The sequence below is a fragment of the Schistocerca cancellata genome, chromosome 1 (assembly GCF_023864275.1).
Source record: "Schistocerca cancellata isolate TAMUIC-IGC-003103 chromosome 1, iqSchCanc2.1, whole genome shotgun sequence".
NCBI lineage: Eukaryota > Metazoa > Arthropoda > Insecta > Orthoptera > Acrididae > Schistocerca > Schistocerca cancellata.
This window is the reverse complement of record NC_064626.1, coordinates 942,294,016-942,317,933: the sequence shown is the minus strand read 5'-3', so window position 1 is coordinate 942,317,933 and position 23,918 is coordinate 942,294,016. Positions and strand designations below refer to the sequence as shown.

Here is a 23,918-nt window from a genome sequence, read left to right as displayed (position 1 = left end):
ACTAAAAAATTACAGAAATAAAATTTTTAAAATATGATAATTTAAAAAAATCAGAAAAGCTACAGTTTACATTTCGCTAATCATATGCTATTAATATGTTTTATAGTTAGTAACAATTTCCTTCTTGAGAACATAGTAATACCGTCTACAAATGATTTTGTCACCATAGCTTACTAAGAGAGGTTATGCTGAGTCATCACAAAAAAATTTCAATCTGCACGTATCACCATAATGAACAGAAATAAAACTGCTTTCGAACTGAATGACATCTTAAGGTTCAAGGTAATTATCTGTAAGCTGTTGTGGTTTTTCTGACCAGATAACAGGTGCAATAAGATTGTCACTCAAAAGAGAATTACCTTCAATCACCAGTGAAAATCCAGATTCTGTATTAGACAAATTTACGCAAATTCAGGAAGAGGCTGTGGACGAGGAAGGGTTGTAAATAGTGTTGTTTAAAACACTGAAGACAGGCCTGTCCTTTAACAATGGAAATGGATTTTGTTTCAGTTTTTTATTTTATTTTCATTAATAATTTTTGAGATATGTGTTTATTGATTGTGCAGTATTTGAAAATTACGGAAATGTTTCTAAAGCACCCTTTGTTACTAAACTAATTTTTAGCCTTTTGCACTTAACCTGATTTTTTTCATTTACTATAGTTTTTATTCCTGAAAAATAATCTTTATTTAGGGCCAGAAAGTACCTGAAATATAACATTTTAAGACCTAAACCAGATTACCAGTTTTCAGAGTTTTCTGGGGACCCTGCTCCATATTTGCCTCTTCTCATTGTTGGCAGCTGTGATTATGTATAAGCAAGCTGCCTGGATATGGAACAAGGCAGTGCATAGCTTGTAAAAATCTGTCAATAGAATATAAAAAAGTAATAATTACAACGACAATAAAATTTCAGTATGAGCAACAAACTTTAGAGTGCATGTGTATTAAATGTTATTTATCCTCCACTACCTTAGATGACATATGAGGTGTGATCAGAAGGTAACAGGAATTTTTGTTTTTCTTAAATTATCATTATTTATTCATCATCAACATCAACTTTGGACACTTCAAAGTAATCCCCCACAGGTATAATGCACTTGTGTCAATGCTTTTTTCCATTCTTGAAAGCACTTCTGAATCTCACTTTTCATTATGGTATTCAGCTCCTTCAGCGATTCCGTGTTTACATCATCATTGGTGGTAAAATGACATCCTTTCACTGTTCTCTCCAGCCTCAGGAACAGAGAGAAGTTGCAGGGGGCCATGTCTGTCGAATACGGTGGCTGAGACGACGTGACAGTTTTGTTTTTTGCCAAAAAATCACGAAGAAGCATTGATGTGTGTGTGGGATCAGTATCGTGATGCAATTTCGATGAGTGGTTTTGCTACAATCATTATCGTTTTCTTTGGATTGCTCATGCAAATGATCCATAACTTCCATGTAGTATTCTTTATTGACCATAAGGCAGAAATTCATTAAGCACTGTCCCATTGTAATTGAATAATACAGTGAGAAGTATTTCGGTCTCTGCTCTTCAGACTGTTTTCATTGGAATGATTGGGCCTTGCTTTCAACATCATATCTGTATACCCACGTTCTGTCACTTGTTATAACCTTCTTTAGAAGTTTTGGATTGTTGTCGACTTCATTCAGCAGTTCCTGAGCAATGTCTATGAAATGTTGTTTTTGGTCAAAATTCAATAATTTCTGAACAAACTTTGCTGCTACATGTTTCGTGTCCAGGCATCCAACAAATTGCTTAGCGTGAGCCAAAGAGTATGCCAACATCATCAGCAATCTCTCTGATGGTGATTTGGCAATTTTTCAGAACAATTTTCTTTACTTCCTGCTCATTGTCATCAGTAATTGATGTGCAAGGGTTCCCAGGGTGGTTGTTGCCTTCAATGTCTTCTGGACACTCTTTTAAATGTTTATGCCATTCATAAACTCTTGTCTTACTCATATTAGATTCACCAAAACCCACAGTCAACATTTTGAATGTGCTGTTGCAATTTCATCCCATTTTTTTCAAGCAAAATTTAATGCAAATTCTTTTATCCATATATTTTGTAAGTAAAAATTTGCTGAGCACTCAAAAACATGTATAACCTTTTTGATTGTCAACAATAAACTAAATACTCAAAACAGCTGAAAATGCAAACATACAGCAGTAATAGGTGTACCTATAAGAAAAAAAAGTTTTGAAAATTGGATGTATAAAGCCAGTGAAATTAAAAAATGCCGTTACTTTTTTATCATACCTCTTATAAAATGTATTCATTTGTTGGTGTAACAATTGCTGAACAGTTACTGCAGTTCATAGAACATGTTTACAACAGTGATATTATCTAGTTGTCTAGATGTACAATAACAAACATCACTGTAATTCTTTGTGGAGCTAAATTTTCTGTTTGGTGAAATTTCTAGCAAATACAAAATACATCTTCGTTAATATAGTTTGTTATAATAGTGTAATTAGTAATTGCATTACAATTTTTTTCAAAAAGATTATGGGCAGTACACTGGAAGCCAAAACAACCAGCAACAGCCATACAGGGGCAACCAAAATACGTATAAAACAGCACCTCAACCGACAGCACCTCAGAGAACCAACAGCTATGTTCAGCCTAGTTACAGTTCACAAGACATTTACACTCAACAACAGCAGCCACAGCAACAGCAACAGCAACAAGATTATTCAGATTCCTACAACACACAGGTTTGTATTAACAAGTATTTACTTGGATATTAAAATTAATGATACCTTTAGTGTTTTGTTACAGAAATAACACTTTCACTCCAAGTAAGGAATTTTTCAAGGAGTCTTTCACGACACTGTGAGAAAACCACGTGTTTAAATTTTCAAGTTCTTATTTTGTATACAATTTCAACAGATGTAAAAAGTAAGAATATGTGTTTTCTTTCAGTGAGCGAATAGGGCAAAAGTTTATTTCTAAATATTTATTCAGTGTCACAGCTATGGTTCTGGGTATATTTTTAGTACTGAATTCCAGTATATACACTTCTAATGTCATGTGACAAAAGCTATTTATCTTTCAGAATGAGATTTGTACATGTCTCTATAGACTCAGAGATTTCACTGAGGATTTTTACTTTAGTTGTTGTATTTTAAGAATTTGGCAGATTAATTCTCTGGTCCGCCTGTGCACTCCGAGCTCTCTTAGAGTGTCAAAAATGATGTCCATCGATAGTCATAGGCCTCCTTACACTCAATAAGGGTGAAAATTCTGCTTGTTTTCTGATGGATCCTTAATATCATCATCAGGTTCCATATCTGTTCAGCACATGATCGACCCTTTCTGAATCCTGCTCAGCAGTCACCAATCAGGTCGTGAGCCTATTGTTCCAAACTTTTTAAGGAAGCCTTTGAAAGAGTGTTATATGTGAGTGGAAAGAGAGACTTGCCTCTTAGTTGTTCAGGTCTACCTTTTCATCTTCCTTATGCAGATTTACAGTTCTGGGGAATCATTCCAGTTTCCCAGATCTTTGTTAAATATGTGTGTATTATCTTTAAAAGCTCACCTTTTCTTAACTTCCACATTTCAGTAGTAATGCTGTCCTTCACTGGGGCTTTGTTGTTTTTAAACAGTCATGATATCTGCAGAAACAGAACAAATATAATATGTTTAATATTTTCATTTATATTTCCTGCTGGTCTTTTTGAATAAAGGACACGTTTAAACTGTTTTGCTGACTTCCCCATGTATATTAGCCCACAGCACATTTGGTTATGAAAGAGGGTTATGGGCCATACTCAAATTGAATCTGCATGTCTTTGGTTTTATGTCGTTTCCATTCATTGTATTAATGAACATCACCTAGGTACATAGGTTAGTCTGATTGTTGCTTTTAAGTACTTTCCTGCACTCACTGAGGTAAAGGCTTGGCTATTTCTCAATCTCATAAGCCACAAATAGTAAACAGTATACTTTTTTTTTTTTAAAGTGGCGATATCTTCATCTTTGGCTGTCAGTAAAAAATGTTCTTCAGAAAGTTACTTCTGACCATGAACCATGCTTAAGAAAAACCAGTAAAAGTAATTAATAAACTGCTCAAAAACTGTTTTGTGGCTCTGTGGATGTGTGTTGTCTTAAATTTGAGGGACTCTGGGAATGAAGAGAATGTTTTATGAAAATAAAAAATAATAACTTTACTGTGGAATAAAAACAAAACAATAACCCAAAGAAAAGCACATCTGAGAAATCAAAATATGCTGCTGTGTAACACACAACACCATATTGCTGCATTCCATGCTTTGTAGTATATCTGGATCTCCTTTGGTATGCCATCCACAAGGTGTTAGGGATGTTCCTACTGAAGCCTGTTCTGCTCTCTGACAACAGCCGTGGTGAGGTCATCCAGTGGGTGAGAATGTTTCAGTGTGTGCTCCTTCATTAATATCTCCAAAGATGAACCCATTACCAAAGTGTTGACTGTACATCAGGACAATAGGTTGGAAGATCCTGTCCCAATACGGACTGGCCGCAATAATGATGAGAAATGTCTGAGGGTCACACATGATACTGACCCAAAACATATATAACCAGCTAAACCCATATCCCTGCATGCCTGAGATGTCTGTTGGTACCTGGCTGTCTCCACACTTTTCTATGATGACAGTCAGCCATCTGACATACTCTTCATTCATTGGTGACGAGAACTTGATGCCAATGATCCAGGTTCCATTCAATGTGTTCCCTTCTCCACTCTCATTATACAGCACAGTGCTACAGGTTTGTGTTATTGTTTGTAATGGACAACTAAAGACCAAATTGATCATGTGGAGGTTGTTGCATATTATGTAGATTGAAACATCTCTTCCAGTCATCTCAGTACACTGTTCTGTTTCAATCTCTTGAGGTACCTGTGAACCCTAATTTTTAGGTAGCTGTCATCAGCTGGTGTTGACTGTGGGGAGACTGTGAGGCAGATCTTCAATATTTTGTGTCTACTGATAGTGGTTCAAATGCTGTCATGTATGCCTGTTCAGCAGAGAATGTGCAATGCTGATAACACTTCTTGCAATAAAGTGATAATGCATGCACATAGCAAGCTTGAAATGGACATTCAAAGCATGCTGATAGACTGAAAATTGCACAAAGTCATATTGTCCCATTTATGATTGTAAACATAGCATACTCTGTGAACTGCACAGAAAACCCAGATTTACTTTTATCTACATTCCAATAAGTGGTTGTATGTAGTGATTTCCAGTGATGAAAGGAGTGTTAAGAATGAGGTTGAAAGTCATGAAGGTGACAGAGTACTTTTTGTGCAGTTTGTAATGCAGACTGAAGAAATATGATATACTCCCAAAAAGCTGTTCTTAAATTAAACATGTTTTAAAAGAAAAAAAAGAATAATGCTTTTACAGCAACCAAAAGTGCTAATAGTTTGACTTTCCCAGTAGCCTCATAGTGAATGTGAGTCGTGGATGGTGAGCAAAATTCAGGAAGAATCCTTCAGTCAGTGAAAACTGTAGAAAGCTGACTTAAAGAATAAAAGTGCTTTTAAACTTATGTTTAGAAATGGATCATAAAGTGCCAGGGCTAAAAAGTTAAGAAAACTCTTGGCCAAAATAAAAGCAAAACAGCAAATAATTTTCTTGAGATTACCTGCTTTTAAACATAAATAATGGTACAAAAAGAATATTTCCATTAAGAAATTGTTAAATTCTCATTAAACAGAAGGGATGGCCAGTGACTGTCACCAGAATGCATAACTTTTTGTGTTAGCAGAAGAGCCATCACTGTGTTACGAGTGGACGCCGAAATGCACTCGTTTTAGCTCACACAGACTGGCGTGAGGAGGGAAGAACTATATTGACGTGAGGTCTGGAACATGTCAAGGAATGAGAATTCAGAAAGCGGACGTAATTAGTTTGATACTTAACTTTAATCCATTAATGATGAACGTCGCTCTTGACAGTACATGATTCACAATATTATCTGTTCAGAATACATTCTTGAAGTAATTATAGTAACTGAATATGGCGCCTTGCTAGGTCGTAGCAAAAGACGTAGCTGAAGGCTATGCTAAACTGTCGTCTCTGCAAATGAGAGCATATGTAGACAGTGAACCATCGCTAGCAAAGTCAGCTGTACAACTGGGGCGAGTGCTAGGGAGTCTCTCTAGACTAGACCTGCCGTGTGGCGGTCCTCGGTCTGCAGTCACTGATAGTAGTAACACGCGGGTCTGACGTATACTAATGGACCTCAGCCGATTTAAAGGCTACCACCTAGCAAGTGTCGTGTCTGGTGGTGACACCACATAACTTCCAGTACTGATGTTAGAAACAGTCTCCTTCCAACTCCCCTCCTCCCACCCCCTACCCCACCCCTACACCCAGTCAAATCCATTTCCATTCCTGAAGAAGGAATGAGCAGCTGCAAAAGCTAAGAGTTCTATGTCATCAACAATAATTCAGTAATGAATATATTTTTGATAAGGAACATGTTGAATGTAGTACTATCTCTTGGTTGAACATGTACTTCATTCCAGTCAACATTATTTTTGCTTTACCAGAAGTGTTCTGTTGTTGTTGTAAATCAGTCTCTTTGCATTTATCCTGTACCATTGTACCAGCTTGCTCAAACTAGTAATTATAATTTATTATTTTTGTGCATATTTTATATTCGTATTTGTTGATTAGAATAAGAAAATTGTCAAATACATATATGCACAGCTGTTACGAGAATGTTTATGAACCAGGACTCCTGTTTTTGTATATCAAATAGCCTGTTGGCTCTACTCCATTTCCTCTACATTTGCTTGAACATTATATTAATAATTCATATTTATATTTTTTATATTGAATATATGAACATCCATATTACTTTGTATCTGGAAAACATTTTTGTGTAAATAATAACACTTATTTTCAGCTTTCTGATGAACAATACAGGGAGCCATCGAGGACACCATCAAGGTAGGACATCAAGACTTACAGAAAAGCTATTCACAGAACACTTCTCAATAGGCTTATCATAAATTTTGTAAATAATTGTTGAAGTTTTGTGTAGTAATCTTTGTTTCATCATATATGCATCATTCAGTTTATAACCAATGCTTCTTCTTCTTGTTTAATTATATTATTTGTTTAATGACAACCTGTACTATAATACTTTGTACTCTTTTAATTCAGCAAGAATGAAGTTTAATTTTTGTGAGCTCTAGTGATTACAGGACTACCTGCATCAAATGATATGCAGATACAGCTGCCACATATGTTATTAAAATGATAAACTCATCAAAGTACCAGAACTGTAGACCTACATGCATTACATTGCAGTATAAAGTGCATTTCTTCTGTAAATTAGTTCATCTCTGTGGCTCGCAGTCTTTTGATAACATTTTCCAAGTTTTTTTCTTGGAATTCTATTGCCTGTTTTCAGGTAGTTGCCTGAAATTAAAGTTTTCACCAGTCTCAGTACCAAATTATTTTTTCTTTTCTATACAGTCTGGATAGTTTAACCAGTCTGACACTGTTTATGAATACTGATGAACAAACCACAGTAATATACTGACTGCTGAAAAAAAAGTGAATCACCCAGAAGGGGAGGTGGAAAATGAAACTTCACAGTTTGAGAGGGTATACGATGTTATTACAATGATTACAAAATCAAGTTAAATTTACAAAATGCTTGATAGTGTGAGCCCACTTATCAGCATGACGTTGCACTCCCTCTGGCCCGGATGCATGTGTTGGTTCTGTTGTGAAAGATGTCATGAAGCCATTTTGTCCTCTCCTGAGGCAAACTGGCCCACAACTGTTCTAACTGGTCTTTGATATACTGGCATGTGTGGACAGGCAATGTTGTGTTGAAAAATGGCATCATAGTGCTGTTGTATGAAGATACAGTATGTTTGTGAAGCACTGTTGTGCCATCAGAGTACCCTCAGCGACTGTCTGCCATGACCTGAATTATACCTTATGGCTTCTCACACCAAGACACCAGGATTAACATTAGGGAGCCTCTTTAAAACATTGAAATAATGGGACTCTCCTCAGATTTCCGTCGTACTTGCTGGTGATTGTCATCCAGGGCAGTGCAGAGCTACAAGTCCTTGATGAACACATTCCAGCACCATTCATCAGCAGTTTGTGTTTTACAGTCACAGTACCACTCCAAACACAGCCATTTGTGTTGTGGTGTTAACTGCAGAATGTTGCAGGAAGTCCATTACTTGTTCTCAGATGGCTGGTGCAGCTGTCAAGGGGGTATGATGTGCTTGGTGCACAGTATGGTGATCCACCCCTGTGGTTGTCATTCAGGGTTGATTGTAACCTTGACTACAGGTATGTCTGTCCTCATGTTTCCATGCAGTCCAACACTGAGCCATTGTTACATAAAAATACCCCATAAATCTGGATATTGCATGATTCAGCCAGCCAGCCAAATGTAAACTCAAAATGACAAAATGTAGACTCAAAATGACATCAGTTTCAAACTCTTCCTGGTGCTGATAACACAGCCTCACACGAATATGTGACATCTCCATGACCTTCACAGTGAGCACTGAATATCTGACAATGTTCACACCTCCTAATATACATTGTCAGCCACAGGGAATTGCAACTCTGACCATTTACATACTCACCCGTGGTGTGTGCGTGTACAAAGTTATATTGATGTCCAACCACGTCCTCTGGGTGCTCCACTTTTTTTTTCCCCCTTCACGTATTTCTTTGATATGTACAATAGATTTTTAATGGTATATGTAGATGTTTCCAAGCAGAAAACTTAGCATTTTCGTTGATGTTTACCAGTGTAAAAGCTCTTGCACTGGAGTTTTAAAATTTTGGCTAGCTAGTGGTAGGGTGAAAGTGGAGATCAAGCATCAGTTAATAGCAACAAATGAAATAATAACGTTCAGAAATTTGTTTGTTTCTAATCATTTTCAGAATACAAATGTTAAATAGTTCATGCTTAGAATGTCTCTCTTTTCTTTCCTTGTGCAGACCTCAGAGCAGAGGTAGAGGAGAAAATGCTGCCACAGCTCGGGCAGGCCCCAGTCAGAATGACAAAACTGAGGAGCTTGATGGCTCACTGAACCTTTCTTCACTAGCTTCTGATACACCCCGATCCTCTTCCCGTCCACCCACTGCATCCACAAGGCAGCAGCAGTTTCAGGCTAGGGGATCTAACACAGAATCTGAAGGAAGACGATCACCTATAAGATCTACACCTAGAACCTCCACATCTCTTGAGGACACCCTTTCTGAAGATCAAAAATCGCCAAGTCGTGGACAGGCGAGTTCTCGGCGAACTTCACCGGTATCTGATAGCCCAGGTGTAAAATCTAGATTTTCAGAGACAGCAAGTCTTCCTGTCTCGAGGGCAGTGCCTCAGAAGCAACAAACATCAAGTGGAAGACGAGCACCAGTTAAATATTATGAGTCATCTGATACATCACAAGGCTCTCGCAGCTCTGCGAAGAATCCTGAATTAACAAGTATTGAAGGTTTCCGACAAGGGAGCTCGGAGAATCGTCGAGGACCGCTATTAAAATCAGAGGCTAGTCCTGATGTGGAGGCAGTTATTACACCCCGAAGCCAGAAGGTTGTTGCTGAATCCTTCCAGCCTGCCCGTTTGATTTCCAGTATGGATGATACTCAGAATGATGATGATGAAATTACAGATCCAGATTTTCCATCCAAATCCCTCTCCCGTAACTCTATTGTTCAATCCGAACCTCCAACGACGAGTAGATCAAGGTCCAGAGGTAGCGGCTCAGCAAAACAGGCTCAGTGTTCTGATGATGTTGATTCCAATAAAAATACAGGATGCATCGAGAAACAGCAAGTGAGGTACGGACACCTCAAAATGTTTTAATTGAGAACATAGTAGGTTGTAATATCCATTATAGTGCAACTCAAATCATTACAAGATAAACATTAGTTTCAAGTAATTTCACAAAATAATATGCATTCAAGCTATCTTGGTTTGAAGCTTCTTGGATACAGAAACAATAAATAATGGTTTTAGTGAACAAAAATATATGTTCATAAAATGAATAAAAATATGTATTTTAATTTGACCATCAAAAGTATCACACTGTGAATCTTAACTTTAGTTTATTTTAAACAGTGGGACATGATATTAATAGTTTCTTTTTCTACTTGGTCAGCAGAGTTAGACCAACAACTGCTTCCCCAGAAAGTCAGACCACCCCTACACCTTCAAGGTAATACCCTAAAATAATGCATTGAATGGCTGCATTTTATGGGCTTTTGTACATTGTCCAGATGCTGGGCAAAGTAGACAAAACTACATGTGCTTGAGACTGCTGCAGAGGGTTTGTTCACATACTGTTTGGCATGAAGTGTCAGTTGCCAGGACACAGTAGGAGAATGCAACTACAGCTATTGTTCAAGGGAAAAACCATCTTCTACACATCTGTCATGAAAATATTTATACTAAATGCTTTTTAATGACATTATTGAGTTATTTGTTTCTTTCTTCTGTGCTCTGTCTTTATTACTTTTTGACATATTTTGTCTTGTTACTTGCTTTAATGTATGCTCACAGTGAGCAAGACACACTAATTTCCAACTTTATCAAAAATATCAGTAGCTTAATTGCTATGTCACCTGTAGATGCTTCTATTCTCCATGCATGTGAAGTAACTGTGCTTTTTCAGCTTTGCTAAATTTCTACTTGTGTATTTTGCATTGTGCATCTTTCTGTTTCCTTCAGTTATATCTCTACTTATGTACACTGTTCTTAGAAAGATGCTGAGACTCTATATTACTGCTCTCAGCTGTAATCTGAAATGATAGAACCAATGTGAAGTGATATAACTGAATCTCTCAGAAAATATTTAGGCTCAAACTTCTATTTCTCTTCCCTATGATTATATAGCAGCAGAAATATAACTTTATCCTCAGTGACTGACAAATCTGTAACCCTGACATACTGTTGGTAACAGTTCTATTCATGACTCACTGAATGTCCATTTATCTCTGTGGACAACTATGTATTCAAAAATTTTCATGTTCATTGTTTCATGAAACAATTGCTAACTTCATAACTGGAACGAACAGCAAAACCATACAGGCAAATACAGTTGCGATTAGAACCTACATGTAAGAACATTGATCGAAATGTGAAGCTAAAGGGAAAGTGAGTTTGAGGAAAAAAAATGCAAGATGATGGCAAATACTGCAAAGCAAGAGATGGATCATCTGCAACTCTGAATGAAAAAAGAAACAATGCTGGCTGCAAAGAAATTATGTACTCAATTTTCAGAATGTATATAACATACCTGGAAAGAAAAAGTTATACATATGGTGGATACTGTCAGCAAATATCTATCCCAACCATATAACTGAGGAGAGACGGTTTAAAGAAGAGTAATGCATCCTAATACAGTGATTTTAAAGTTTCCTCCTCTTCCCAACCCTCCTATACCTTCAAAATTCAGTCATTGATTTATAATAAGCTGTTGATCTTCCACATTTTTTCTGGTACCTTGGAAAAAAAAAAAAAAAAAAAAAAAGAGGGAGAGAGAGAACCAGTAACAATAGAAATTTCATTCAGTTGTATATTTTGCATCTGGCTGTCATCCCAAGTACAGCCTTTTAAACATATCCTGTGTACTATGCCTTTAGTAATTTTATTTTTTATTTAATATTTAGCTGAAAAATACAAGGCCATGCCAAGTAAAACACTTTGGTGTTCAAACCAACGTTACTTTGTTTTATAAAATGCACTGTATATACACACTGACAATGCTCTTGGCAAGGTGGTTGATGGGAGTTACACAGTTGGAAGACATTAAATTACGTAGGGAAATAATGATTGTTTTCTGGTCACTGTCAATTTTAGGCAGTAGAGATTACTGTGTGCAGTGTGTCTACATCAACAAAAGCATATGTGACACATGGATTCAAGTTCTAGAGCAATTTCACATGAAATTGGCTTTTGTATGGAAAAGTCTGAAGTATTCTGGCATGCAGGGAGGTATGTTGTAACGAAGGCAATACTACTTTGTTCCTTTCCTGCTTATTTTGCCAGTAAATTGTCTCACTTCTCAAACCAAATCTTGGAATCCCATCCTGTGTTGCATGCTGTTTCGTCATGAAATTCTTGAGTAAAAGAAAAGAGATTAATATAAGTAAAACAGAACTAAATTGTAATTACAGCAGCAGTATCTGTAGCAACAATAATAGGATGAAAAATTGTAGCAGATTGCAGCGTACCTGAATATGGCTCTTCTTCAGACTGTTCTGACTCGGATATTTCTCCCACTGATCCAGGTTCAGTGAATTCATTCCCCTGAGTTTCCAAAATTTCTTGGTCACTCAACATAACTGACATATTTATGGAAGGATTATGGGATACAGCAAAACCTAATGAATACATGCACAAAACTCATGACAATGTGGGCACACATTTGCTCAGTCAGTCATGACAACAGTTCTTAAGTCCACAACTCTTTCTTTCAAAATTATTCTAGAAATTGACAACAAAAGGACGTACCTGTCAAGGGACAGATAGGAAGACCTCCATTCATTGCTCTCATACAAAATGAGCCCAGTTTTCAAGCAATGGGTGGCTTGCACACCAAGAAAATTGCAGCCTCAGCTATACTTGGGCATGGTCATCAGAGCACATCTTTGTGGCCTGAGTTATGCTCAGGCCTGGTTACCAAAGTGTTAATGACTGCTGACAGGTTTTGAGTAACTGAGTTTGAAACCATTAATTGATTTGCCAGCTGCAGTTGGTAGCAACTAAAAAGTAATCAGTAATAAACAATTTCATTTATATTCTGTCAGTTCCTCTGTTCCCCTCTACCACATTGCTGAGAATCTTTTGAGGGTGTGCTTATCGTAATGCCAGACTGCGGTAATTTCCAAAATTGTCCTTTATAATGTGCTGTGCTCCTTTATCAGTGATCGAATTTTTTTAAGTGCAGAAGTTATGATATATAGTTATTTATATTGGCAAATTCATTGAAGTGCTCTGTTATGATAGACTACTGTTTGAAATTGTCCATTTTCCCAGGTGCAACAAACCATTAAGTTCAAAGAAATAAGCAGACTGCAACAGTCAATAACATCCTCTGTAGGACCTTTCTAGTACTAAATTTACATCTCAGTAGTAAGACACTAACGTAGTATCTCAGGTAATGGTGCACTCTGTCTCGCTTAATTGCAGTATCTTTTAAAATTTGTTTAGGAAGGGTATATTGTTTTCTGATTTTGGGTGAAGTCAATTACATCATTTATTCTGTGTAGTTTTCAGTGTGCAAAAAGATAGTTCAGATGATTCTGCTATTCCCTACATTGTGTATGGTTATTCATCAAGTTTACTCTTCAGTTTTCTGTACCTTTCAGAGTTTTTTGGTTGGCAGTGTCTCCAACAGGATTTGGTCAGTGATTGGAAAACAAATGAAGAGTTACTTGAGTAATAAAAATCAGTGTCATTGACTGCAAATGATTTAAGTGATGTTGACTTACAAATTAAAATGACTTACAAATTAAAACATGAGACATGTAATAATTCCTTTTTCCTCTCACACATTTACCTTTCAAAACATAATTTTGGAAGGAACACAGCAGTCTTCATTGACCATTTTCATCTCTTCCATTCACAATATAGTTGTCTTGCCTGTTCCTGTCATCTTGCACTTTCATCTTCTGTATGTGATGTGTCCATTAAGTATCAGAACTGGTTTTTTTCTCTGCCAGTTGGAAGAGATGGGGATGCTCTGTATGGGTACGATAGGTAGTGAGACATGTAACATGTCTTAGGATATCCATTCCAGGTGCCTTAGATCTTTTGGAGTCTTTAGATCATAACTGAAGTGAAAGTGTGTTCAATGCTTGCACAGCAAATCACTGAGTAGTATTGTGCTGTAATACTTTGTACTAAACTGAATAAATCTGCTGTTGACAATGATATGTGAACTTTATAAAGGATGAAGTTATCCCCATAATGTTTGTTTTTAAGCTGCATACAAAATTTAAAGATGTGTAGAAAGACATCAAAGATGAGCAATGTATTGGACACCGACATCAACAAACAAATGGAAATGTTGCCAAAATGCAAGAATTTTTTAACTTTAACCACATGCTAGGTGTTTGTTCGATAGCTATGGAATTAAATTTAGTAAAAGCCAAATATCTTTTAGTTCTATCTGTTGATTCACAAATGCAGCAGCTGCAGACAAATTTAATACTGAAGGTTTTGTCAGCAAAACAGAAGGAGTATGATGTAGCAATTTGTAATTAACTACTGTAATGTTTGGGGATTGATCCAAATCTTTTGGGCAGAGCGATAACTGTGACAAAACATGGCTTCCAGAATGAGATTTTCACTCTGCAGCGGAGTGTGCGCTGATATGAAACTTCCTGGCAGATTAAAACTGTGTGCCCGACCGAGACTCGAACTCAGGACCTTTGCTTTTCGCGGGCAAGTTCTCTACCATCTGAGCTACCGAAGCACGACTCACGCCCGGTACTCACAGCTTTACTTCTGCCAGTATCTTGTCTCCTACCTTCCAAACTTTACAGAAGCTCTCCTGCGAGCCTTGCAGAACTAGCACTCCTGAAAGAAAGGATATTGCGGAGACATGGCTTAGCCACAGCCTGGGGGAGGTTTCCAGAATGAGATTTTCACTCTGCAGCGGAGTGTGCGTTGATATGAGACTTCCTGGCAGATTAAAACTGTGTGCCCAACCGAGACTCGAACTCGGTACCTTTGCTTTTCGCGGGCAAGTGCTCTACCATCTGAGCTACCGAAGCACGACTTCATTTGAGGTCACAATCATGATTTGCTTCTGAAGCCAACTAATTTTATATGTGAAACTTCTTGTTTTCTGTAACAGTGGAAATTCCTGACTGGAATAACATGTAACTGAAGGAAATCGTCTGAGGAAGGCATCCCATATACTCCTGTCCTGTGCCCGAATGGAGTTACTTGTAACTAAAAAAGGTCCTACCACTCTGATCCACCTCCCTCCTCCCATCCCCCTGCCCCCATTCCTCATACCTCTCCAACCATGCCTTACTGACATATTCTGCCTTCCACATCCCCAAAAGTTTCATCCACCCTCCATGAAACACATTGCTTCTGACCACCCATCCACAAACATTGTCAACATTTCTTCCAAAATCCTGTCTCCTGCAGAAGCCTCAGTACTTTCTGAAGGCCTCACCTTTAGCCATAAATCTAAAATCTACATGTGCATCTACATACATAGTTAATAAGCCACCATACGGTGCATGGCAGAGGGTACCTTGTACCACTACTAGCCTACTAGCCATTTCCTGTTCTACTCGCAAATGGAGCAGGGGGAAAATAACTGTCGATATAACTCCATGTGAGTGCTAGTTTATTTTTTCTCCATGGTCATTGCACGAAATGTACAGTGGAGGCAGCAGAATCATTCTGCAGTCAGTTTCTAATGCCAATTCTCTAAATCTTGTCAGTATTGTCTCACAAGAAGAAAGTCACCTTCCCTCAGGAATTCCAATTACACTCAGATATTTAAGTGACACGACTGTGTCAAGCAGACCACTACTAATGATGTACATGAACGTTATGGGACTGTTTTCCTACTCATCTGCATTAACTTACATTTTTCTGCACTTGAAGCAAGCTACCACCCATCAGACTAACTAGAAATTTTGCTAAGTCCTCCTGTGTCCTCCTACAGTCCTCTTGTGTCCTACCTTCCCGTACACCACAGTGTCACCCTCTTTGTCAGATTATTTATTTATATAGACAATAAGACCAGTTGTATCCCACTTCCCTGGGGCACTCCTGATGATACCCTTGTCTCTTACAAAGGATCTTCTCTTCTGTACTCATTCCCCACAGTAGAAACATTTTTTCACCACACAACCCATTGACAACAGCTAACCAAAACCGGCCACAGGACCTTGTTTAAAGCAATTCCAACCTCCCTCCAACTGTGATCATCCTCTCCTTCAACCCACTCCTTCCCAGTAACCTTTCAGGAATTCTTTACTTCTAACCTGGCCTCACTTTCCTTTGCTAAACCTGTCCTCAGTGAGTCTAACATCACTCTTATGGAACACAGATGTCAGTAACTTGAATCCAGATCATATCATCCTACTTGCAGGTAAAGACTCCACCACAGTGGTCATGAACCATAATGACTTTGTGGCTGAGGGACCCCATCAATTTTCTGATACCTCTGCAGCAATCAGCCCCCCCCCTCCCTCCTCCCCAAGCATTCCTACCTTTTACCTACTCCTGAAAATCCACAAACCCAACCCCCACAGGTCTCCTTACAGGTTGTCCCATTGTGGCAGGGTACAATGCTCTGATGGAATGAACCTCTGCTTTTTGGGATTGACACCTTCAAGGCATTGCTCACTTTCTTTCCACAGTACCTGTTCTGTTACCACCAGACCCCTTGTTGGGCACTCAGGATGTAACATCCTTATACACCAACATCCTCCATGCCCATGGCCTTGCAGCCATGGAACACTACCTTTCCCAATGTCCTTCTGATATGAAATCTACCACCTCTCTCCTAATCCTCCTAGCCAACTACATCCTTTACCACAGTTATCTCTCTTTTGAAGGCCAAAACTATAAACAGATCCCTGGTACCACTATGAGTACTCACACAGCACAACCCTATGTCAACTTATTTATGAACCATCTGGAGGAATCCTTTCTATCTAGTCAACATCTAAAACCCCTTGTCTGGTTCAGATTCACTGATGACATTTTCAGTATGTGGACTCATGGTGGGGGCAACCTGTGTTCTTTCCTCCATAACCTCAACACCTACTTCCAAATCTGCTTCACCTCATCCTTCTCAGCTCAACGAGCCTCCTTCCTACATGTCGATCTCTACTTCTTAGATGAGTCCATAAATAAATCTGTTCATATAAGGTGCACCAACCACCAACACTTTGATAGCTGTCACCTGTTCACTGTCAAAAAGTCTCTTCCTTACAGCCCCACCATCCATGGATGTTGCATCTGCAGTGGAAAGCAGGAATTGTTGAAGTATACCAAAAACCTTATCAGAACTTGTCCATAAACAAATATCTATGCCATCTTCTCCTGTGACACTAGTAAACCTGTTAACCAGCCATCAACCAGCAATCCTATGACCATGCAGTATCATCCTGGCCTCAAAAACCTCAACCACATCCTCCACAGGGCTTTGTCTATTTCTCATCGTGCCCTGGGGTGAGGGACAGTCTACCCAAAATCCAACTCACACCACCCAGAGCTGTGCACTTTCACCCACCAAACCTACAGAATATCCTTATCCAGCCCTATTCCAATCCTACTTCCCATCATGCGCCTTCCACGATTCCCTTGTGGTTGACTCAGGTGTGAGACCTGTCCCATACACCCACCCACCAACTCCTACTACAGTTCAATCACAGGCATTTCCTACCCTATAAAAAGAAGGGCCTTGTGTTAAAGTAGCCATATTATATACCAGCTATGCTGCAATTACTGTGCAGCATTCTATGAGGGACAGTCTAATGAAAACCAAACATCCACCACAACAGGACAGTGGTTTCAAAAGTAATCACCACATGCATTAGGACATTTATCCCACTGGGAAACAATCAATTTCTGTTTCATAGAATGTGGCCAGCCACTTATGGATCCATGAGTGCACCCACTCTGACACGTCCTCATCTGACTAAAAGCGACGTCTACACATGTCTGTCTTCAGGTTGCCAAAGATATGAAAATTACATGTGAAAGATCCAGGCTGTGAAGAGGATGCTGCAATGTTCCCTAACCAAATTGCTGAAGTGTAATCTTCATCCAACTGGCAGTGTGGGGGCATGTTTTATCATGTAAGAGGATAATTCCATCCAACGGCATTATTGGGTGTTGTTTGTTTTTGGGCACATCACAGTTTCTGCAATATGTCTTCACAGTGCTGCCCATTGACTATAGCTCTGTGCTTGAGTAACTCAAACTATCAGATTGCCCCTGCAATTGAAGAAGAAGGCCATCATGACCTTACCAAAACTTGGATTTCTATGGTGGAAAAGATATGAGATGCTTCCACTGTTAGCTTTGCTATTTGCTCTGAGACTCAAAATGGTGGCACCATGTTTCATACCATGTCACAATATGGCTAGAGGCGCATGCACTTCCTCATGGTGCCACAGCAGATGACTCAGTCTTGATGCCATTCTGTCCTTGTTTGTCCATCCATCTTTGTTTGTCTGCCCATCAGGTGATACTGCACCCACTTCATACAAATTTTGCAGTAGGGCAAGTAGTCTTTGGAGATGGCATGGATAGACCCGTGGCTAAGGCTGGGTTGAACATGAAGTTCACCCTCTGTGATTCACCAGCCTCCCCAGATAAGGTCATCAATCCACACCCATCATACCTGGGGTAATGGCTCAATAGGCTTGTGGTGGGTACAGATCTTCTTGTACTGATGCGTGCCCTCCCTGGAATTTCCTCTGTCAGTCATGCACACACATCAGGGACAGACAGTGGTCACTGTACACAGCAGATATGCAATGATGAATTTTGTGTACTCCAGCACTCTCAGCCACCAGAAAATGAACACCTCTCTGCTCATTTTTGCTTGCCTCCATGTAGACTGCTGAATGAACAAACAAGACCATCTCTTGACAATCAAGGTCGTAACCCAACAACTGTGTGCACCTCTGACGTGGCACCGTATCATTCCCCTACCACAGTGTCAAAGTGTAACTACAGTGAGGCCCTCTGTTGCACAGACTGTTTGTTATGGCTGGTATTCAGTTTTTTATTTGACTGCCCCTTATCAGTGAGCATGACAAATGACTAACTGTCTACTCACATGGATGATCATCACCAAACATGGCAAACCACAAACTTGACAATCCAGTTGCCAAACATGCTGCACGCCACAATACACTGCTCCACTATGTGAGTCATTTGAATACACACTTCCACCAACACTTTCTCTGAACTACACAAGTGGGAATTGTCTCCCTGCCCTATCCAGAACTCTCACAATCCCCATCACCTAAACCTCCATAACCTGTTTCCCTCTTCCTCACCATACCTTTTCCCTTCTCTCTTCTGTTCACACCACTCCTTCCCAGTCCAGATTGTGTACTCTCTCTCTCTCTCTCTCTCTCTCTCTCTCTCTCTCTCTCTCTCACACACACACACACACACACACACACACACACTCCCTTCCTATCTCCTCATCCTCTTTCTCCCTCCCACCCTCCTCTCCCCTTCTTTTCCCCCATTTTCCATCCTTCTCCCTTTTCCTCTTCGCTCACTGCCTCTCTCCTCATCTCCGTCTTCCTCTGCTTTCCTCACCTCCATATCTTCCCCCAACTCTCTGTCTCTCTACATATCATATGCTCTGCTCTTACAACTCTTTTCATCATGTTGTGCAATGACCTTATCAATCATCAACAGCCAGTCTTGCAGCGGTCACAGCTGTGTGTGCATATGGGAGTTTGTGTGGTTGTGTGTGTGAATATGTGTACTTCTACCGGAGAAAGAGCAAGAGCTGGAAAGTTTGTGTAAATGCTGTTTCCTGTTGCATGTTTCTATGTGTCACATGTCAGTCATCTGTAGGTGAATGGGTGCCTTTCCTTCATCTTACATATGCTTCCTGTTTTGAATATCCCTGACAAATTAAAACTTTGTATCAGACTTGGTAATGAACAAAGCATTTTTGTTTTTCTGTGGCTGTCAATAGCTAGAGGTATGTGTCCCAGTCAACTACACAGTTTTTATTTATCAAAAAAACTTCACTTGGGGCATACTCTCTACTGCAAAGTGAAAGTTACATTCAGGGTAATGTTTACTAGTTATATTGTTGCATTCAGATTGTAGCCTATTGTTAATGGTTGCTTGAGTCTAGGTTTTTTTTGAACCTTAAAAGAGTATTTTTGATGTGTAATGCATTCACATTTTTTTTCTGGATAACACATAAAACTGAAAAATGAAGATGTTTACAGCTTTCATGCATCCATTCAATTACAGTAGTTCTGCATTTGCATGTGCTATAAATCAGTGCTTGTTATCTTATTTTGAAAATAACACCTTCTGTTTAAGCATGTTACTTAATGTATTGTAGGGTATACTGATACACCCTGTCTGTGTTTATTTTAATTGCTTGCCTTTTTGGAACTAACAATTACCATATATTCAGAATTACTTGCTTAGTTATGTAAGAAACAGAAATCATTAAGTGGTAATCCACTGTCCTGTGAACTGTAAAAATGTAATTAATATTGATCCTGTATTACACATATAATTTATAGACTCATCCATCTGTACTTTTTAGTCAGTTTGAAGTGAGTTGATGATATTGATTTTCATAGCAAGAGAACTGTCAGAATATCTTCCTTCTCATTTATGAACAGGAAATATCTGCCATAATTAATAAAAGTTACCTTTGTAGGGTGTTTATATATTCCATGCTTAACAGCACAAAAAGATGTGTTCAAAGAATTGCAACACCATCATAATCCATTACATTAAGTTACATATGAGGTTCGTATTTGACTGTTAAAAATTTTGAAAAGTTTCAAATGGTCAACAAATACCAGAATTAATTTTTCACTGTGGGGCAGAGTGTTCACTGATAGGAAACTTCCTGGCAGATTAAAACTGTGTGCCAGACCAAGACTCGAACTATAGGACCTTTGCCTTTCACAGATAAGTGCTCTACCAAGTGAGATACCCAAGCACAACTCGTGACTTATCCTCACAGCCCCACTTCCACCTCTACCTCATCTCCTTCCTTGTTTCATTGTTTTGAAGGTAGAAGATGAGGTACTGGTGGAAATGGGGCTGTGAGGATGGGTCGTGAGTTGTGCTTTAGTGGCTCAGTGAACGGAGCACTTGCCCATGAAAAGCAAAGGTGTCGAGTTCAAGTCTCAGACTGCTACACAATTTCAGTCCGCCAGGAAGATTCAAATCAACAAATACTTGAAATCAATAATTTACATGTGGCTGTTAAGAATCGGAAGAAATGTACAACCATTGATGAGATCTGAAGTGCGGTATGCCTCTATTCAAATAATTGTAAACAATAGTTGATGTATTACCTGTTGGCTTTAGTCAACATCTTTGGCCAATGTTTTTTTAACAATTTTCTTGATGTTTTGCTGTCCTGAGAGGCTGATATTGTCAGTGGTTCACTGTCCACTGCTGGTGGCATACTGGAATCAGCCCCATGACCAAAAATAAGATATGCCTCCATGCCAATGTCAGAGGACTTCCTTTAGTCATTACCACTGTGATTCTCCACTTGCTACCCATAGTGGTCTCCTTGGTAATCCATTGAGGACAGTGCAACATCATCCAGACATGAAGTACTTCAGTAATGATAACTGAAACCAACAGCTGAAGATGACACTTTTTGACATCAAAACTGGTAGCATATTTTGAATAAATAATGTTGGATTATAATACAGCTGGCTTCCCCTGAACAAACAGGTGTGATAGCCATTTTCTATGTAAGAAATTTGGTGTTGGTGAATTTTATTATGTTGCCATTCTCTCACAGCATCCACCACAAACTGTCCAAGAGGATCAAAGAAAGTCTCAGACGAGAGAATGAGAAAAGAGGTCCATTTTCAATGTCAAGAATATTCTCATTCTGTTTATGTGTGATAAAGCTTGTGTTGGAATGACTGGATGATCTGTCAGTACCAGGGTCACAAAACAAAAACAGTGTTGTAGGTTAGCACAGATAGAGTAATCTGCCATGGTGGAGCATGCACTGTGTGAGGCCAACCACATAATAAAATTTGCAACATTGCAGGTTCTCACTGTGGAAAGTGCTATAACACCTGTTTGTTCAGTGAAGCCATATGGGTAGACAAATACAACAGTAGTTCTAACAAGAAAGAAGGAAGCTTCAAAGTAAACGGATCCTTGATCCCCTTAAAGCAATGAACTACCATTGCAAGTAGCAGGGGAAGAAAAGGCAGTAAATATATTTTTTTATCTACACAGGACCAGAGTTTTCACCATGTTTCCAATGTGATCATATTAAGAATAACTGAGGTAGGTCTTACAAAAAACATTTGCTACCATTTGCAATTAAGCTACAGATGCATCCAGATAGCAAAAGTCTGTTAGCAACATGTAATAACAACACTGATGCTTGCTAATTTAACTTAATGTTGAGGAAACTATATGTAACACATTGAAAGCGAAATGCTGTAAAGAATTTCTTAGTGAATTCCAGAAGATTGTCCATGTATAGACCAAAACCAAAACTAGTAGCAACTTAACAAAGTTTTTGACAGCACCTGATGGTGTAGCTATATAAATGTGTTCTAAAACCTTTTCTGTTTTTGTGTCAGAGATGTCCATTTTGAAACATCTTGTGCAAGAAATTATTTTCTTGAGTGTAATTGAGGAGGAGAGGGGGAGTTGATGGTAATTGTTGCCACATTCATGACACTTGATAAGCCACATGTGCCTCCAGGGTCATGGCAAATGGCTAGCACCTCAGCACCTTTAAGAGCTCAGTCTCTCTTAGCTATCTATGAGATGGGCAAGACCAAGGATTACTAAGCTGTTGGGCACCACCAGCCATCTGTAACCACAAGCTTTATTCATGCTTCAGCAACCACCTTGTAGTGTGGCAGTGGAAAATTGTGGGTCAAAGGGAGTGAGAAAGTGGAACAGTAGTCAGGGAAACTTGCTGCACCTTAGTCCTATAAAGCTTACCCAGGCAAGCGGCCTCTGTCTGAACTTGCTATTATTTTCCTACTGCTTATGAGAATACCATGGCGAATTCTCCAAATAAATGCACTCCCAACCAGATGGATATGCCATCTATAACACCCAACCAATCAAAAGATCTTCTGAGGATAGCCCTCCAAGAGTGTCAGCATTTAAGAAACCAATGAATTGAAGCAGAATGTTTTTCTAAAGAGGGAGATCTCTTGAAAAGATTTCATATTTTGATACTTAAAAAGCATTGCAGTATATTACAGGAACTCTTAAATTTGTGAAGTGTCTGAGAAATGGAACACTTTGTGTAGGAACAACTACTTCTTTGCAAGCCATTCAGTTACAAAAGGCAGAACTGCTTGGCAAGTATCCAGGGTCTATAGAAATCCACAATACCGAATTTGAATAAGAATGAAGTTGTGTCATGCAGAGACCTAACAGTGATGGATACAAAGGAGTGCAGGATGAATGAAGAGAAGATGTTGTTGTTTGAAACATAATGAAGCAAGTGACTAGTGAGCTTGAGACACCAGCTACATTTGTTCTCACCTTTAACAAGCCAGTCTTACTGCAATACACCAGATCTGGATTTACTTGTTTTAAGGTGAGATCTTTTTCCCAACTCAATGAGGCATTATAAATGCCAACACAATTTGGGTACACAACAAAGGCCAGACTATTTGTGGCAATTGTGGCACAGCAGCACATGAACTTGGAGCACTGTGATCATCACTACTGTTTTACATAAATTGCAATGGGAATCATGCTCTCTTGATTCTCAAATACTCAACATTCTTAGAAGAAGAGTAATCAAGGAAATCAAGGCTACACAGTGAATTCTGTATGCCATGAGAGAAATAGCCTATTAGGCTACAAAACCAATAATATTTGTAGCGTAATTTTCAACTATGACTAAAATGTTAGTAGAGACCAGGGAGTGCCCTACCCAAACCACAACGGAGTAAGCTGCAACTAGCGTCTGTACTTGCTAGTATTCCCCTCTGCAAACAGTTGTGGTAAATTCATTTGTGCCTATCAGGTTATCTGCAAAAGACTGAGATAGCAGTAAACCAAAGATTATCACATCTTCCATGCAGAAAAACAAGCCAAAGTGTATCAAATAGATCATCTATGAGTTTAAACCCCAAAACCCAACAAAAAAGTCACAGAATCAGAAGAACTGAGCTGAAATCATCAGATTGTGCTGACTTG

At 38.9% G+C, this 23,918-nt stretch overlaps 1 protein-coding gene across 11 annotated transcripts in view; it reads left to right on the top strand.

Annotated features, from left to right (window-relative positions):
* LOC126191547 (uncharacterized) overlaps positions 1 to 23,918 on the top strand; it is a 344,682-nt gene that overhangs the window by 255,095 nt on the left and 65,669 nt on the right. For 3 of the 11 annotated variants that reach the window (XM_049932481.1, XM_049932459.1, XM_049932466.1), the window contains exons 8-11: positions 2,511 to 2,722; positions 6,909 to 6,952; positions 8,987 to 9,835; positions 10,156 to 10,212. In XM_049932481.1, the coding sequence (XP_049788438.1) occupies positions 2,511 to 2,722; positions 6,909 to 6,952; positions 8,987 to 9,835; positions 10,156 to 10,212 (1,162 nt within the window). The remainder of the gene's footprint in view (positions 1 to 2,510; positions 2,723 to 6,908; positions 6,953 to 8,986; positions 9,836 to 10,155; positions 10,213 to 23,918) is intronic. The other 8 variants (XM_049932491.1, XM_049932474.1, XM_049932525.1 and 5 more) reach the window with 4 other exon arrangements.